The sequence below is a fragment of the Hibiscus syriacus genome, unplaced genomic scaffold (assembly GCF_006381635.1).
Source record: "Hibiscus syriacus cultivar Baekdansim isolate YM2019G1 unplaced genomic scaffold, ASM638163v2 tig00110556_pilon, whole genome shotgun sequence".
NCBI classification, from domain to species: Eukaryota; Viridiplantae; Streptophyta; class Magnoliopsida; order Malvales; family Malvaceae; genus Hibiscus; species Hibiscus syriacus.
The window spans coordinates 4,748,134-4,766,540 of record NW_024062779.1 but is presented as its reverse complement, the minus strand read 5'-3'; the positions used below and the strand labels follow the sequence as shown (position 1 = coordinate 4,766,540).

The 18,407-nt window shown below is 34.1% G+C and overlaps 3 protein-coding genes and 1 pseudogene across 3 annotated transcripts; 3 read left to right on the top strand and 1 right to left on the bottom strand.

Moving 5' to 3' along the window:
* The first annotated feature begins 348 nt into the window (after window positions 1-348).
* LOC120131521 lies at window positions 349-3,672 on the top strand. The gene is made up of 7 exons (XM_039148503.1): window positions 349-427; window positions 546-601; window positions 709-951; window positions 1,532-1,751; window positions 2,130-2,218; window positions 2,424-2,618; window positions 3,628-3,672. Exons 1-7 carry the CDS (start codon window positions 349-351, stop codon window positions 3,670-3,672), a joined length of 927 nt encoding a protein of 308 aa, XP_039004434.1.
* Window positions 3,657-4,185, top strand: LOC120131520. The gene has a single exon (XM_039148502.1). It carries the CDS (start codon window positions 3,682-3,684, stop codon window positions 4,183-4,185), a length of 504 nt encoding a protein of 167 aa, XP_039004433.1. The 5' UTR covers window positions 3,657-3,681.
* A 54-nt stretch (window positions 4,186-4,239) lies between these two features.
* Window positions 4,240-10,678, bottom strand: LOC120131439 (subtilisin-like protease SBT2.2). Its single transcript, XM_039148429.1, has 10 exons — window positions 10,162-10,678; window positions 9,333-9,486; window positions 8,637-9,034; window positions 7,742-7,837; window positions 7,385-7,457; window positions 6,681-6,963; window positions 5,834-6,165; window positions 5,325-5,595; window positions 4,958-5,239; window positions 4,240-4,874 (listed from the first exon to the last, which is right to left on the bottom strand). The coding sequence occupies exons 1-10, from the start codon at window positions 10,392-10,394 to the stop codon at window positions 4,447-4,449; spliced, it is 2,550 nt and encodes an 849-aa protein (XP_039004360.1). The 5' UTR covers window positions 10,395-10,678; the 3' UTR covers window positions 4,240-4,446.
* A 3,901-nt stretch (window positions 10,679-14,579) lies between these two features.
* LOC120131408 lies at window positions 14,580-18,407 on the top strand (annotated as a pseudogene).

The following is an 18,407-nucleotide window of genomic DNA, read 5'->3' as shown; positions in this document are numbered from 1 at the left end:
TGAATCATATATTACCATGCTGTTATGATATAACTTAATCAGCTGTTCTAAGTTATGCATTTCAAAATATTTGACTTTGCTTCATTTGTATGCAATATGTATGAATGGTCTGAAAGGGCCAAGAGATTTCCAATAAAAGTGGAAAGCAAAACTTCACCCATCTACAATGGAAGTAAAACCATTTATCTTTATCTGGAGACTTCTTGGGAAAAGGAGTCATGGTGCAAAGCTCTTCATCTTGCTTCGTGCAAGGATAAAGAAAAGCTGAGCTGGTTTGCTAAGTTGAATGGTCTGAAAGGGCCAAGAGATTTCCAATAAAAGTGGAAAGCAAAACTTCACCCATCTACAATGGAAGTAAAACCATTTATCTTTATCTGGAGACTTCTTGGGAAAAGGAGTCATGGTGCAAAGCTCTTCATCGTGCTTCGTGCAAGGATAAAGAAAAGCTGAGCTGGTTTGCTAAGTTGAATGAAGACTTCCATGCTTACTTGGCGTCTTTAAATGCTGGATATCTGTCATTTATGAAACCTTCTTTGGTTCTTTAGGTTTCAGTGCTCAGCCAATGGATAATGGAGTTAAGTTTGATGGTTCTTCATCAAAAGTTAGATTATTTTGGAGAAAAATTTCCAAATTAAAGCCTGGTATGGAAAATAAGGGAATTTGGACATCTCAAACTGCCCATGAAGATAGAAGACTTGTGAGAAACAGCATCCATCGCAAGATTCAGTGACTAAGAAAGTACCAAACAGTTCAAGCAAAGAAAATATGGCATTTCCATTACAGCAAGGTTTTCCTCGTTCAGTTAGTCAAAATGCTTCTGATGCTGATTCAAAACAAGACAAGTTTAGTTTTGATGAAGGGACACTTTGCTGGAACTTGTTAATTTCTCGAATCTTTTTTGATATCAAAAGAAATGTAGGGTTGAAAGGTTCTATCCGAGCACAGATTCAGGTTGGATCTTCACCAGAACTAGACTTTCTTTCTTTCATTTTTCTTGGTGCTTTGTATGGCGTGTTCATGTAATTTTTTGCATTTTGGTTTATTTGTTATTATAAATAACAGTTGCATAAATAACAGGTTGGATCTTCACCTTGAATTTTGATTTGTTTCCCAAGCCAAAACAAGGGAAAAGGAGACCTATTTTGTTTATTTCAAGTAATTTATTTTGTGTTTCCTGATTTAATGTCTCCTTCATTAGTACAATTACCAACAAAATTTTGGTTTTTACCCTGTATTTTGATGTCAATGTGGACTACCTTTCTTTCTTGTGTACTTTGTACTTTTACTGTGTCAATGTTTTGATTTAGAATTTAATGGTCATTTTGCCTTCTAGGTATTCATGTAATTAGTTCTTTTGAAAACGTATCTTAATGTACATCGAAGGTGGTTTTTGATTCTTTTCATGCTTTGATATAACAGAGAACATTGTCTAATATGAAGACCCCCAGTTACATGGGTGAAGTCATTTGTACTGATTTAAGCATTGGAAATCTCCCACCTTATATCCATGCAATGAGGCTTCTTCCTACAGAATGAGGTATGCGCATTTGAAGTTGATGCTGAATATTCTGGTGGAATTCTGTTAGAAGTTGAGACCAGACTTGAAGTTAGTGACAAAGATTTTCAAAAAAGCCTGGTGGACTCAAATTCAGAAACAAATTCCGTTGAAAATGTCTCTTCAAACCTTCTTGAAGGCTATTTTGGAAAGCATTTGAATCTTCCTGAAGAGGATGAGGCCGACCCTAAAGTAGGTGAGTATAAAAATTATAGCTAATTTTTGTACACTTATCCATCAACATGGCCCAAAATATCTGCATAATGCATAAATGTGTTTTGATAGTTTTTTTTTAATTATAACATAATTGTAAAAAATGTGGATACCTATTTATGTTAAAAGCATTTGGACACACATGTTGAAGATCAAGTAGCAGCCTCTGTAGAAAGTTGTATAAATTAGAATTTGAAGAAATTTCTAAATGGAAAGCCTTGTTGACTCCAAATCCCTTCCCTGGTGTTGGCATGTATTGATGTCTTGCTGTAATGAAGTCCCCCTTGGTATAGGAGGTTTAATGTCACCATGATAATGGTTGCTATTTTTAACTTTTGATTTCACTCTCTTCGGATTTCAGATGGTCTAAAAGGCAGTAAAGCTACACCAACAAGTTATGCATCCCAATGGAAGTCTGTTGTAAATTCCTTAGCCAAACAGGTCTCACAGGTTTGTGTATAATCTCTTTTTGTGCAGATGCGGTTCTGCTTACAAGAACCAAAATAATGGCAATAAAGGGTTATGAAGGTATTTATGTAAAGATAGATAGTTTAAGATCCAGCAAATTAAAAAAAGGGAATATTAAATCAGCAAATTGAAATACTTTCAACTTGGTATTTGAGGATCAAACATAACCTGTATTTTCAAATTGCAGGTGCCTTTGTCTTTGTCAATAAGGGTTGCATCCCTTCGAGGAACGCTGCGGTTGTATATAAAGCCACCCCCTTCTGATCAGTTATGGTTTGGCTTCACGTCCATGCCTGATATAGAGTTTGGCCTTGAGCCTTCTGTTGGGGAACACAAGATAACTAGTGGACATATTGCTTTATTCTTGATCAGTCGGTTTAAGGTATGAATATCATTTGTTTTTTGAAAAACAAATCTCCTACTATTTCATTTTATTCTTTGGATTGATTATTTGAATTTCCCCATGAAGCATTGACTATCCTGTGACGGTGTGCACTAGAATTTTGGCACACCAATCATTTGGAAGTGTGTGCCAAAATGGGTGATTTTTAAAACAAAATTTGTGTTTTAAAAGAGAAAAAAATTGTGAAAAACCAAGTGATTATTTTCTCTACTTGTGCATGTGAAACAAATAAAAGTTGAAAGATGTCCCTAGTTTTAGATTTATTTATCTTGATTTTATTTGGTTTTAAAGCAATTTTATCTACCGAGTTTACATTATTTAACGTGTAATTAGGAACTAAGCAATTGACAATCACATTATATGTTCGTACATATAAAATTCCCTATGCCACCAGTTGTCTCGTGGGAAGAAAAATAAAAGGCTTACGATCCCACTTCTTTGACTAATACACCTTATGTTCTAAAGCGTTGTAATAGGGAAAGGTTTTAACTTGTTCACTGAATATTATGAATTCCTTTTCCATTCTCCTTTTTAACCTAATACATGCTTTTTTGGTCATAGAAAATTTGTGGTGAATTTGGCTTTATCTTTTAATTTGTTAGGGTGTTTCTCCGTTATAATTTCTTGGAACCATTGGTTTTTTCCTACAATGTTTTTAGACATTTTCGAATCTCAAGACTGAAGATGATATGGTTCTTGATGATGCGTATGACTAAAAATTTGTATGCTAAAATTGCCCTTCCAATTACTTATATAATATTTTTTTTTCTACTTGCATGCATCTTCTTACAAGTTCACTCATCGTCTAAAATTGCCCTTTCAGTGATCAGATCTGGTATGATACTAGACCTACCTTTCAATCTTTGCTTCAGCCATAGAAAACATATAATGAGCTATGTCACAATTTTCATTGCTGAACTTTGGCATCGATACTATGAAAGAAACTGACCAGGTGAACTTACAGCTGATGCTTCCATCATTTGTGCAGGCAGCTATAGGGGAAACAATGGTGCATGCATTCCTTGGATGTTAGCATAAAAAGATGATTGGGTCCCAAGGGAAGTTGCCCCATTTATATGGCTTAATCAAGAGGCACCCAATCACCAGTCGTCGAGTCACCAAGTCTGAAGCCGTGTCATCATCAAGCTCTTCAGCAAAGAGTAGGTCCTTGCAAGATCTAAGAACTCCCCTTCTTGTAACTGATGAACCACATGAAATGCATCAGCAGAATAGAGAGGAAATTTCAGATTCTGTGTCAGTATCATCTAGGTCTCTGACTGAGTCTGAAAGGCAGAGTGATGTAGGTGATGACTATGATTCAGGGCCAAAGAAGACGGGGAGGAGAGCAAGGCTGATAAATTTGACGAAGAAAATGGGAGAGAAGTTCGAAGAGAAGAAGCGTCACATTGAAGAAAGGGGTAGGCACTTTGTTGAGAAAATGAGAGGACCTTTGAGACCAATAGAAACGTCCAACTCATCATTCTTTGTATGTGGTTATTGCCATGCTCTGATTCAATTACTTTTGTTCATAAATACAAATGTTTAAATGTGTTTCATTTTCTTACATGTTTAATTCCGCATTACCAACAATTAGATATTATCCGACGAAGTAATCAATCAAAAGCAATTAAACTGTGACAAATTATTTCATCCTTTTTATTTCCAGAATACAATTTTATTTTATGCATTTACAGGCTAAACGAATGAAAAAATTGGTTACATCAATGAAAAGCTGAAGCAGAAAATGAAGAAAACCAACAAACTAAAGGACCCTGATCCAACACTAAAATCACTATTTTATCAACCCTCAGCTATTAGTGGTGTTGTAGGATAATTTTACAATGACCGATAGTGGAATGCCGAGCTTGTGACCTCGGTCTCCAAAAAGTCCAATCTTCCCAAAGCTTGCCACAGATTGGTTCATTGTTGCATTAAAGATTATTGTCATGACCTGCTTCTCTCCCATGCCAATGAAGAATCGAGTTGGAGTCACCTTCATCGACACCCCATATGGAGCACTCCAGCCAATTTTGTACGTTTCATTGCCAGCAATGTTGGTAACTGTTCTTTCGACCGTTTTAGACTGGTTCAGTCTAGCAATGGTAATGGATGGCAGGTTTAGGTCAGCACTACCAATTGTAGAATTATAGCCACAACAGTTTTGACCAGTGTAATTCAAGACCACTGGACCAGAACCATTGATGCCGCAAAGAAAAGACATATAATCATCGTAAGCTGCAATAAGCAAGTAGATAGAATGAGATGCATATGGAGATAAAACTACTGAAATTCTTACAGAAAAAAGCAGAATGACTCACTTGAATCCAAGATCAGACCAGGATCAAGAGCTGAAGTAGCATCCACAAAACCACTGCCCATGTCGAATGGTGTTGCTGGAGACTGGTTTACATCAGGATCAGCATAAACTCGCTGGGCCATTATGGGGCCACCACTCTTGTCATGAAGAGAAGCAGTTGTGGAGAGCGCAGATATGATGGCTGCAGGACTGAAATGAGGAAACTTTTGTTTTATCAGTGCAGCAAGCCCAGCAATATGAGGAGCAGCCATGCTTGTTCCAGACATCATTGCAAAGCTTTCACCTAAGAAATCAAGTTAATTGTTTAGGAATAACGTAGCTCATATAGAATTTTAACTGAACTATCCATTATTTCCCTATTTTAATACCTTGAAATTCAATGGAATCTGTACCAAGAGAACTCCAGGCAGCCCATATCATATTTCCAGGAGCAACCAAGTTAGGTTTCATTATGTCTGCATCATCTAGGGAACTATCTTCAGGATCTGGTCCTCTGGCTGAGTAATACATAACCTTTGGAGCAGTAATGCTATAGTTTGCTTTCAGTCCACCTGAAATGGTAGCCACTGCCCCAAATCTAACAATTTTCCTTGTAAGTCCATTTCTCTCCAAAGAAGAATTGTAATATTGGAGTAAAATCTGCTCACAACAATTATAAAAATCAGTAAATTTTCTGATTGTGTGTGTTTGTGCATGTGTGTAGAGGTAGAGGAAGGGTACTCCAAATTCTAACACTGGTAACAATTTATCAGATGTTTTAGAAAGAACTTCCAATATTCTCCCACCATATTCAATTAAAAACAAAGAAACGAGTCATGAGAAATAATAATAATAAATTTTGTATGTGGCTTGCAGAAATAATATGTAGAATCTGCACCTTGGAATCCTCTGGAGATGGAATTATAATGCCAGGCATTTCCAATGGAGTGGGATTAAGCTGAAAACCAATTACAAAAGGATCCATGTAGAACACAACTCCAGCTGCACTGAGGTTCTTTGAAGTTTCTAGGGCCTGTTTGATTGTAGAGAGTCCAAGCACAAATCGGATCGAATAGCTACAGATTAACAGGTTTCCCTGGATAAGTTTCTCATTGAAGTAACTGGAGTCTTGGCATTCGCTCACATACATATCATTGGCAACTGCTGACTCATTGCATAGAGCATGGACTGCCGATATCAGTGTATACATTCTATCCGTATCTGTCCCCGCTGCCAAAATAAAAGAGGAAGAAAGTAAGTATTACGTAAGCTTAGTAATAATGGATACTCTGCATGACATTCATTATACCACAATTCCATACATCAATGGGTTAGTGGCATAGGCTATGATATATAAGGATTGAACTACTAATCATAAATTTCAGGAGTGAAACGATTAGTTAATGAAGGGGAGAGAGGAATTTACTACAAAAATCCTGCAGAGAAAAGGAATACGCATGTAAAAGTGGCAAATCAGTATAAGAAAGATACTTTTAAGTATAGCCATAACAGGCAACATCCTTTTGATGGGGAGATCATACAAGTATTAGTTATTTTGTATAATTCATATTTATCAGTCACTCGATGAAGAGGAGAGAAGAATTTACAACAAAATTCCGGCACTGAAAGAATATGCATGGAAAAATAGCTAAAAATAACAAAATAGTATAAGAAAAATGTTTGGTATAGCCACGGCAGTACCCTTTAAATGGGGAGAAGCCAATAGATTTGAAATGTAAACTTACGTGCAAGCCCAGCTCCCGGGATAGTTACATTGTTTCCAAGGATGATGGAGTTAGAATATGATCTGTCATGAGAGGCAGCACCAACGGTGAAGATCCATGGACTGAAAGAAGACATGCTCTTAGGTGATGGCCCAGTATTGCCAGCAGCTTGCACAACAAAAACGCCAGTCTTTACAGCGGATAGCAAAGCCATGTCGATGGGATTGAAAAATGTTGCAATACCAGGTGGACGCCTGTTGGGAGTTATTGATAAGCTTATGATGTCAACCCCATCTTGAGCTGCCTGAAAATGTATCATGATAAAGCTATAGATAAGTGGTGCAAAAATGGTTGCAGTGAAAGGAAAGATTCTATCTCCATGCATAATTCTTACAAATAAATAAATAAACGTATTTCCACTGTAACCAAAAGAAATATTGCCCAAGAAGATCCCTGTGGCTTATTGACACTGATTTAACAAAAGGACTTCTTAAACAGAGAAGGCATGTCGATTTGGAGCAAATGTAGAAAAAAGAGAGGCTTCTTACAACAATGGACGCAATTTTTTTTCGGGGGGTGGGGAGGCTCAGGTAATTTGTTAGATAAAAATTGAGTTATAATATCAGTTCCAAAAAGCAAGTCTCTAAATTATCATTTTCAAATGGTCATTTACGAGTACATAACCCAAATACTACTCAACACTTGCATTTTAAACTATGATGTACCTGATCTATACCAGCAACTACATCTGCAGCAAATCCTCCGAAGCTCTTATACAAAGCCTTGTAGACAGCAATACTGGAAAACATGGCCACATCATTAGTATGATTAAACAGAAATACTGGAAAGGAGTCTGATGCATCCCTATAGTAAACCTGGCTCAGAAAATTCAGCTGGAATCATGCCCAAGACTCAGCAGCATAGCTGAATGCGTAGGTTTTTTTTTTTTTGACAGAGAATGCGTAGTTGAATGAAATAACCAAGGTTCAATTTGTTAAATAATAATTTCACGAGAACTGAAAATGACTAGTGCTCAAAGTATAGTTTTGGTAAAAAACTCAAATCGGGATCCGTAAACTTACTGTGAACGGGGAGCCATCCCACTAGCATTTCCAAAGTGGTGCCCGGCAACCACCACTGGAATCCCATGGTTTCCTGCAGCAACAGAAGCTGTGTGCCTGCATTAATATTATATCCATTGGTAGCATTAGAAGATTGAATCAAAACCAATAATATTAGGTCAGCACATAAGCAGGTAGCCAGAAGTTATAGCAGATCACTAAGCATTGACACTATAGTGGAAAATATAGGCCCGTTGTTCATACATTATGTGAAAAGAAGGTTTTTTATATATGTAACAATTATTATTCAAAAAAGTAAGCGGTCATCTTTGAGATTCCAACATCAAGCAATTTGCTTCACATTATTAATATTGTCAAAAAACAACACAACTTTTATTGCATTGGGAAAGACAAGATGATATTTTGTTTAAATCAATAACACTAAAAAGAGGAACAGGTGTGCAAAGTACTACCCTTAAAAATCTAGGGAAAAAATAAGGGAAAAGAATGTCACTCAAACACATATATAGGCTTATCTAATAATTACGAGAATTGTCCACATGGGAGCAAAGCAAGGAGGGAAGAATATCAAATAATATATTCAAAGTCGGTTCTTCCAACAGAAAAGAGAAGGATGGTCAAACAAGTTTATCTGTAGCATAGAAGGCTAACAAGTTTCTCAAGGGATTGGAGAAATGTGTGGGAATCATGACCACAAACCACAATAAATTACTCATAATGGCATCTTTAGTCTGGTGATATAGAGCTCACAAGTTTCTATTGAAAACTTACAAGTTTCTTTAGCATATAGAGCTTACAGGTTTCTATTGGGAACTAACAAGTTTTTTTAGAATAAAAGAACTGAAAATATTACTAACACAACAACGATCCACAAAAATGCAAAAGGTTCACTCACGTGCCGTGGCCATCACCATCAAATGGTGATGCATAATCCTGTGATGAATTGAATATTCCTCTTGTTATAGCAGATGCTGCAAAATGGCGTGCTCCAACAAGCTTCCTATTGCATGATCCGGATGGAAATTCCCGTGTCACCTCACAAATGCCAGAGAAATGGGCTGGAACTGGGTACGAATGCTCGGACACATCATCAGCAAAGCTGGGATGAGTTGGATCAATACCAGTATCAATTAACCCAATTACAATTCCCTCCCCAGCAGTTTCAAATCCTCCTCCCTGGGACCATGCACCCTTAGGCAAACCCAAAAACTGTGGAGTATGGGTGGTTGCAGTTCTAACAGAGAAATCCATTACAACATTTGCAACTTCTCTTCTCCTTGAAAGCTTTTTTGCCTAAGAAATAAAGAGTACAACAAAACTAAGACCATTCTGCTTAAATAATAACAAAATTTTCAAAAAGGAAATTAAAAGCTTATATTCATGACATCTTCTAAGACGCTAAGAGCCTAAATGATATGTACAACTACACAAAGAAGATAAGTCAAACATATTTCATGTATTTAGTAAGTATAAATAAAATATTAAAACTTAAAAATGCTGCAATTTTCAGGGCGCACTCAGCAGGATAATGATGATGATGGCATTTGACGAAATGATGGGCAATTATGAGGAATGATGATTGATGATATACCTGTTCAGGGTTGATAAACACAGCAAAGCCATTGACCAAGTAGTGGTAACTATACAACTTCAGATATTTCTCCCCCCTCAAGGCTCTCCTTAACAAAGAATCATGAACTCGAGAAATATATGATCGATAACTGGAATGAGATCTCGAATTATTCCTACATATAAAAGAACACATCCAAAATGAAGAAACAGTCAAGTTTTTTTTAAAAAAAATTACATCTCCGAACAACCTATAATTATAAAGGATCCAAGAAAAGAAAAAGAGATATGCAACTTGAGAGAGAAGCGAACAAAGGGAACAACAAGCACAATAATCAGCATTCGACAAATTATTGGTTATTTATGAAAGTCAAGTGTCAACATGGTGAAGCTGAGACCCAGAAATCAGAATGTGTATCTTAAAAAGCATTTTGCAATTACAAATACTAGTTTCCAGAAGGAGATTGTGCTCCTTTTTTGTAGTAATACTGACCCCAAAAAAGAAGAAAAACATAATATAAGGTTGTCAAAACTCAAGGCAGGACATATACTAGACTTGAAGACATTCCCCAACAGTCAATTCCCCTAAGCCCCACAGAAAGAAACAAGAGGAACCGTTACTGTTTAAATAATAATTAACCATCAACAGTCCAGAAATTATTTTTAAAAAACTATTAAAACAAGCATCTACACTTCAGAAATTCTACGTACTTAAATTATTAAAACTATAAAAATGCAAAAAATAAATCAATTTTTTTTTCAGGGGAAAAAACACTTTTTTCACCAAAAAAAAAAGGAACTGTTGCCGACAACGGCTTAATACTACTGAACCGAGGGTAAAAATTCCACACCTTGGTTTTTGAAAACTGTTTAATCTCCCCGAAGAAGAACCATTGTGGAACGGATGACGAGCCTGCCTTCTTAGCTGTTCCTCAAATTGATGAGCCGCGGGAGCTTGCTTAAGAGTGACGATGTAAATATCCGTGCTTGCATCTGAACCCGAATCCTCCTGGCTCAGAGTGTTCACAAAAAACCCAAAACAAAATGGAAACAGCACCAAAAACAGGCAATGGAAGTTGCCCATTTTGAGTGAAATCAAAATCCCAGCTTCTCAAACTAAACAAAACCTTCACACTGAAAGATACAAGCAGCAGTAGCAGAATAAGGTTCAGTAAGCGAAATAGGGTAAGGTTCTGTATGTTGAAGAATTCAATGCCAGAGGTGGTGAAGAAGAAAAAAAAGCTTACCCTCCTCCTTTTTATGAGGAATGTGGGAACACAGCTGTAGTTGAAGAAAACAGAGAAAGGGCACAAAGAGCCGTTAATTAAGATATAGTGGATTCATGGAAATAGTTGAGGGACACTGACAGCATCATTTTTTTCCTTTTATTTACCATTGTATTTTTATTATAAAATAAATATTTAAATTATACTTAAAATTAATTTTTTAATGTTTAAATAAATTTTCATCAGAAATAAATATTTAAAGTTTTATCTATTATATTTTTAGGTGATATGTCACTTCTTGTTTTTTTTTAAAAAACTATTATTTAAAAAAAATTAAAATCTAGATGTGACATTTTTTTAACGGATAAAAATTTAAACATATATTTATAAAAGAAAAAATATTAAAATATTTTTTAAATAAAATTTAAATATTTATTTCTGTATTAAACCTAAAAGAAGTTCAGATTATGAAGGGAGAATCTGTAACTTTCCTCGGATGCTGTGTTTTGTTTTTTTCATAACGTTCTTTTGTAGTTTTAATCATTGTTTCAACAAATATCAACGTTCATTTTCTTTTTGGCTTCCTCCGTTTTCAACTGCTGAGTTATTTGATGATTTACACACTTTCATTTCTAGATTTAGGGTCGGTTAGTTTGACTCTTAATCGAATCATTCAATATTGAATATTGAATCATTCAGTATTTAGCGCGTTTATTTCGTATCTCAGAATAATTCAGTATTAACTAATTCAATAAAACAGTACTGAATGATTCAGCACAGAAGTACGTTCTGAATGATTCTGAGTTAATTCATACATAACTTCTGAATCATTCAGCATTTAAATCATTCGACGCTTAATCATTATAAAATAAACAAACAACCCCTTAAAGTTTTTAATACAATCATTGAGTTAGAAGTTTTCAAGTCTATAATTTAATGATAAAAATTAATAATATTATTTATTTAAATTATTTTTTACTTTATTTAAATTATGAAAACCAAAATTTAAGAAATTAAAGAGATAATTTTTCACTTTTTTCTTACAAAATTGGGAATAAAAATCACAATAGTGGAAAAAGAAGCATACGAAAGGAATGGGGGAGGAAAGGTTGCGATGGGGATGGGATTTAGCATAAATTGGGATCAGATATTTGATCCACTTGAATTTGACTCAAGTAAATTTATCTTTTTATCCATTATTTGATTTGAATTTATAAAGATTTTATTTGATTTGACTTTTAAATAAAATTATAATATAAATTATATCGTGATCATCCAACTATAACCTCTTTTTAATTTAATCATTATTTTTGAATTTTTATCAATCAAGCTATCAAATTATTTAAATGCGTTCAATTAGACCACTTATCGTTAATATTTAACAAAAATACTAATATAACAATTAATAAAATTGATATAATTAATCATTTGATCCTTAATATTTACACATTATATCAATTTAATCATAAATTTAATATTCAGTTACATGACGACACATTTCAATATGTGATTAGAAATTATTATTTAATTTTAATTGATTTAATTTAATATTTACACGTGTCACCACCTAAAAGAGGGATAACGAGTTAATGCAAAAAAAGCTGCTGTTGAGTTTTGATATCGATCAATTACGGATGGCCAACGCGCGCCTACATCACTCGGCCTGTAGTATCAATTGGAAAGTATTTTACAACAAAATTTATATATTCTATAGATACTGATGGGGACCAAAACGGTTTAAATAATTTAACCGCCAAATTATATATCCTAGCACAGATTACAATTTATTTTATATATTTTTAATATCTTTAATGGTAAAAATAGTTGAATATAAAATTATTTTTTAAAATAATCTATAAAAAAAAATTGTCTAAGTTACTCTCCATAATTTATCTGTTTGTGGCATAATAAATAAGATAACTATTTAATTCTATACTCGAATACTATTATAACTTTATACATATATATAAAAGCATGTTATCCATTCATATAATCGTGGTATAAACGATGTTCATGCATACTGTTTGAAAGCTAAAAACATCCACATGTAGTCTTAATGATGATAAAAAAAACTGATAATAGTCTTAATAGATTCACATCTTAAATTTATTAAAAATAAATTAAGTTATAATTTATTTTTTATTAAAAATTTAAATTATTAATAAACTTGAAAATAATTAATTTAATGATTATGTATATTGGCCTATAGTTTAAATTGCTTATTCATTTGCCTAATCTCATTGTTTGACTCTCCAGACTAGCAGTGTGACTTCCTTTTTTTTTCTATCCCCAGTAGCTATAAATTATATAACATTTATTGTATATCATCTCGAATATTCATTGCAGGCCGATTTGTTCAGGCACGTGGAGACCAACCCCTTTGTCCCAAGTTCGATACTCGGCAGCAACATTTTCTTTCTTTAACTCATTTTCCTAGTGATCACTGCTATAGAGTACCCAATTGTATATTAGGTTTGATCTGACACTGTATGATTCTCACTCAAGTTTGAATATGATCCAACTTAGTTTTGTTTTTTTTTTTATTAATTTGGGGTAAGTAGGAGATAATATATGTTTATAGATAATTCTTAATTATTTGACATTACACGTTTACATTCCTAATATTCTTAATGTTCGAACTCGAGACCTCAAAGAATAACAACAATTCATTTATTACTGAGGTCGCTTGATATGTGCCTATCTAATATGAGAACCAACAAAAAAATTATAAAAATAAAATGACTCAAACTTGATTTTTCTATAAAAAAACAACTTTCTCAGTTTTGCCTTTAAAAAATAATCTGATCCAAACTTTATTTTTTTTAAAAATCTCTAATCATATAAAATCATATCAAATATAGTTTAAATCTCATGTCCATCTAACATGAGAACCAACAAAAAATTATAAAAATAATAACCGTTAAAGTGATACATGTACCGAGGTTGCGTCGTAGTGTCACATATATACTAAAAAAATTCATTTTGAACAATGATAATTAAATTTCACTAATAAAATTAAAGGAACAAATTAAAATTACAACATATTTAAATATAAAGAGAAAATGAGGACAATAGTCACACAAAAAATTAATACAAAAACAAAAATATTAAACACAAAGATCCAAAGAAAAACGATTTTTTCCTTTAAGAATGACAACCAACATCAAAATAACCTAATAAAATTTATAAAACTTATGTCTCTGTTGAACAAATTTTTTTACCAAACAGGAAATCTGACAATATTTAACCATCGACAAGCCAATAAAAAAATATCTTAAGGATCTTTGTGTGAGCACCAAAACAACCGCAAAAATATGTAAAAACTTACAAAAAGCTATAATCATACTACAAGAATAGAGAAAATTGTATCATAAAGACATAGATTCTTATTTGAATTTGGAAAAAAAATAAGAGAAAAGAAAAACAAATAACATAATACGAAAAAATAAGAGAACTAATAATCACGATGATCGATAACCAACATTAAGACTAATGTCGTCGTTGGATTAAAAAAAGGATGATGGTAAAAAATATTTAAAATATTTAAATTTTAAAAAATGTATTTTAATTTCACAACTTAATAATTATGATGATAATATTTTATAGTGTCATGTAACGATATTATATGATATCATGTGTTAAATAAAAAATATTTTAACTTTATAGATTTAAGAGAAATTGACATGAAACACTAATATGCTAATAATTATTTAACATGTTGTATGATTATGTGATATTGTATGTTATTTCGGTTGATATCATATATTAAATTTGAATTGAAAAGTTGTGACATGCCATTTCATTCATAACAACATTAAGGACATGTATCTTTTTAAGAAAGGAGTGAAATTTTTAAGTACTCAAATCAACAATTTCTAAAGTGTATCATGTTGAACGATTTGTTATAGTTCAAGGTCCATTCGTAGAATTATCCTAAGAGAAATCATAAATTTAAAACGTTGTCGTAGAGTGGAAAATTTTGTGAGCAGAGCCGTTGGCATCGGATATTTTGTTTGTGGGGGGGGGGGGGGGGGAAGAGTGAAACAAGCCTGAAGGAAAGAGAGCATACATGTTTTGTTTTGTGGTGTGTCGGTGGGAATTATTTTTAGGTCGATCGATCATTCGAATTTCTTAGGGAAGAAAACGAAAGAAATGGCTGGGAATCCAGATCACTTGTTCAATTTGAGGAACAATTTCTTCTTGGATGCGTACCAGGTTGCCATCAACAACAGCGATATTCCCCATCTTTCCACCGACGACGCCGTCGAACGCGACTGTCTCGTCTATCGTTCTTATATCGCCTTGGAAGCTACCAAGTATTTCCAACCCTTCCCCTTTTTTATGTCAATTTGATTTCTTCTTTCTAAGCGATTTAGAATTTAAGAAAATTTCAGCTGGTGATCAGTGAGATCGATTCCTCCGCTTCCACTCCTCTCCAAGCCTTAAATTGCTCGCTCTCTATCTCTCCAATCCTCGAGACAAGGTTGAAGTTCCTTTTGAGATCTACTTCGTTTTCTTTTTTGTTACAGGAAATATCTGTTATTGATTGAGATTTTTTATGATTAGGAATCATCGATTTCCAGCTTGAAGGAATGGCTGGAAGATCCGGCAATTGGAAACAATACTATCTTAAGGTTGATTGCTGGAATCGTTTTCATGCACGAAGAAGATTATAATGAGGCTCTTAAACGCACCAATGCCGGTGGCACTATGGAATTGTGGGTTTTTCCTTTTTGACTTCATTTTTCTCCGTCTCATATGTACGTCTTTATTTTAATTTCTGATCTTACTTCAATTATTGGTCTTTGCATCTTCAATTTCGTGAACATTTGCTATATATGTAGTGTTATTTTACCTGGCCTGCTTAACCGTAAGTCTGGTCTTTGATTTTTAGGCTCGTCAGTGTCTTAGGCATAGAACGAAGTACAGGGTGTTCTTTGTTAAGGTAAAGATCACATTCCATTATCTAAACTGAGAATGGTAAAGGAGAATAGAAACAGAATAGAAAAGGAAATATTGTCTTGGTTCGGAATTAACAACCGACAGAATTCCATGTTGGTTGGATAAATTAACCACCGTATAGCCTTGCTGATGTTTAAATATCTGATACTTCATGTCCGGAAAAAAAAATTGCCGGGTGCCTAATTCAGTTAAATCATTCTGCATCTAGAGCAATGATATAATAGGACATGTCAATTTTCTGGTCTTATTTTTTTTATCAAAGAGAAAACATACTGAAGTTGTTGCATGTACTCTCATAGAAAATGATTGACATCATTTAACACTTTACTAAGTTGTTCTCTTTGTTACATTGTAACAAAAAGATTATCTGTAACTGGTTTAGGACACAAATATCAATTGCTCCCGGTTTCCAGTTCATTGAAGATACCCAAGCTTATATTCTAAGTGACGAGCTTTATTTCTTCTTCTCTCTGCAAAGAGAAAAATAAGTGACCCATCCTGATCAAATGGATCAAAATAGATGCAAAAGACATATCAGAAAATATTTTTGATCCAATCAAACAGATGGTATTTTTAAAATTTGTCTGCCACTGCCAGTATATCTCTTCAAACTACAAGATACCATAGGGATGGGTTAGCAAAATTACAGTGACTAATTAATTAGGCTCTTATATGTTGCAGCTGACTTCTACGAGCTTAATGCATGTATTTAGAAATACAAGGAACTGTAGCAGTATATATTTGGAAAGATTTTATATGTTGTGCCTGTCTTCTACCTGCTTAATATATATATTTAGAAGTAGAAGGAACTTGTAAATAAGGTTAGATATAACTGAAATCCAGTGTTTACCGTAAATACAATCTAATAGTGGTTCTGTAAATGATGTTGAGTTATTCTGGAATATAATTTTGGTAAATATGCTTGCAAATTAGGAGTTGATGTGCTATTCCTCTAGAAAATATGTTCCTTCAAGTGAGTCCTCTGAAAGGCCTTATGTTCCTGCTATTGACTACTTTAACTGCTTAAGTGAGAAACTGAGTAATTTACACGTGTACAAGCAAATTGGAAGTTCTGGTACATCTGATGAAGTCATTGTGCTGTCTGCTTTCAGGCATGTGCTGAATGTGCACATATTCAAAAAGATGCACCGGTCAGAGTATGCAGAGAGACATCTGATGGTCATGCAGCAGATTGATGAGGATCATACACTGACACAACTTGCAATTGCATGGTTGAATCTGGCCATGGTATGGGATACTTTTCATTTTAGTAGCACGATAAATGAGAAACAATGGATGGTATAATGACATTTTCTACCCTATCAGGGTGGTTCCAAGATACAAGAAGCCTTCTGATGGTCATGCAGCAGATTGATGAGGATCATACACTGACACAACTTGCAAATGCATGGTTGAATCTGGCCATGGTATGGGATACTTTTCATTTTAGTAGCACGATAAATGAGAAACAATGGATGGTATAATGACATTTTCTACCCTATCAGGGTGGTTCCAAGATACAGGAAGCCTATATGATCGTCCAAGATTTCTCTGAGAAATACCCTATGACTGGATCGATCCTCAAAGGGAAGGCTGTCTGCTGTCTGCATATGGGAAGCTTTGATGAAGCTGAAACACTTTTGCTCGAAGCACTTAATAAGGCAAGCATAATATGTGGCAACTTTTGTTTTCTCGATTTTAACTTATGATTTTGCATTTCTTTTGGTGTTTGTTTATACCTCCAAGAACAAGAATTGACTACGGCTATTGTGTTTCATGATTATAAATTATTGTTCTTTCAGATTTAATACGCATCAAGTTTCAATTAGTGTAAATATAACCTCTGAATGGCATCAAGCGATAGTGGATTTGACTCTTAAATTTCTTCCAGCCCTTTAAAATACTGTCCGTTTTTTAATTTTGGATTCATCATGATGCTGAATATTTCACTCCCAAGTTTTATTGCTTCAAAACAATTAGTTGATACTCATGTTAAGTGCATGTGATCAGGGTTTTGTTTGTAAATGGATACAGGATGCAAAGGATCCTGAAACTCTTGCCAAGCTGGTTGTATGCAATCTTCACCTTGATAAATCATCTTCACGCTACCTAAGGTAAACTAGCTTTTCTTTTTCGTTGTTTTCCTTGACTAATTCAATTACATTTTTCCAAAGTGCTCTATAAAAAGAATACAAAAGGCTAGTTTGCTTGATCAAAAAGACTCCAACATGTTCAATAGTTCATACTTGGTAACTAGATTAATGGGATACAGCATACTAAGATGAGTTTTCATTTGTTATTCACGTTAGCATACTTTATTCCTGTCTGTGTTTCTATCAGATATAGTCGAAGAATACAAAAATTAGTGTATCTCTGAACCAAACCATTAAGTTTCTATTCTGGTTTCCCAAAGTTGGCAACATAGCCATGTCTTCATAATGATTTGACTATCATGACAGAGGCTCCTAATAAGGATTTTGCATGGTATGTTTTCTCTCCTTATTTGCTTCGCAATTTGACTCTCAACCTTAATTCTAACTTGTGAGGCTTGATATTTCAAGCCTTATTGTTGGGTCCTCCAGTAAAGAAGTTTATGGACTAATATCTTACTTTTCTGCTGTTGCTGTTCTAGATCTTAACTGATGTGCTGCATTCATAATTGATTTGTCTTTGGTAAATGCCTCAATCCTTATCATGTAATGATTAAATATGAATGCAGCCAATTGAAACTCACACATCCAGAGCACATTCTTGTTAAACTTGCATCATCGGCAGAAGACAGTTTTGAAAGAGCAGTGCAATCAGTTGCTTGAAGATGTTGAGTTATTCTGGTAGAAGGTAAACCAGAATCAACATATATTCCGTCTGTTGACGAAAGAGGAGATTTGGGTTATAGTTGGCTGGATGGT

What these genes read in the sequence shown, in the direction of transcription:
- LOC120131439 (XM_039148429.1), bottom strand. Translation starts at nt 10,394, where the DNA reads ATGGGCAACTTCCATTGCCTGTTTTTGGTGCTGTTTCCATTTTGTTTT. An exon ending in TGTTTATCAACCCTGAACAG is followed by an intron (nt 9,035 to 9,332) that starts GTATATCATCAA and finishes TTTATTTCTTAG; the next exon opens with GCAAAAAAGCTTTCAAGGAG. An exon ending in CCCGGGAGCTGGGCTTGCAC is followed by an intron (nt 6,166 to 6,680) that starts GTAAGTTTACAT and finishes TTATTTTGGCAG; the next exon opens with CGGGGACAGATACGGATAGA.
- LOC120131521 (XM_039148503.1), top strand. Translation starts at nt 349, where the DNA reads ATGGAAGTAAAACCATTTATCTTTATCTGGAGACTTCTTGGGAAAAGG. An exon ending in AAAGCTCTTCATCGTGCTTC is followed by an intron (nt 428 to 545) that starts GTGCAAGGATAA and finishes TTGGTTCTTTAG; the next exon opens with GTTTCAGTGCTCAGCCAATG. An exon ending in TTGATGGTTCTTCATCAAAA is followed by an intron (nt 602 to 708) that starts GTTAGATTATTT and finishes TGTGAGAAACAG; the next exon opens with CATCCATCGCAAGATTCAGT.
- LOC120131520 (XM_039148502.1), top strand. Translation starts at nt 3,682, where the DNA reads ATGATTGGGTCCCAAGGGAAGTTGCCCCATTTATATGGCTTAATCAAG.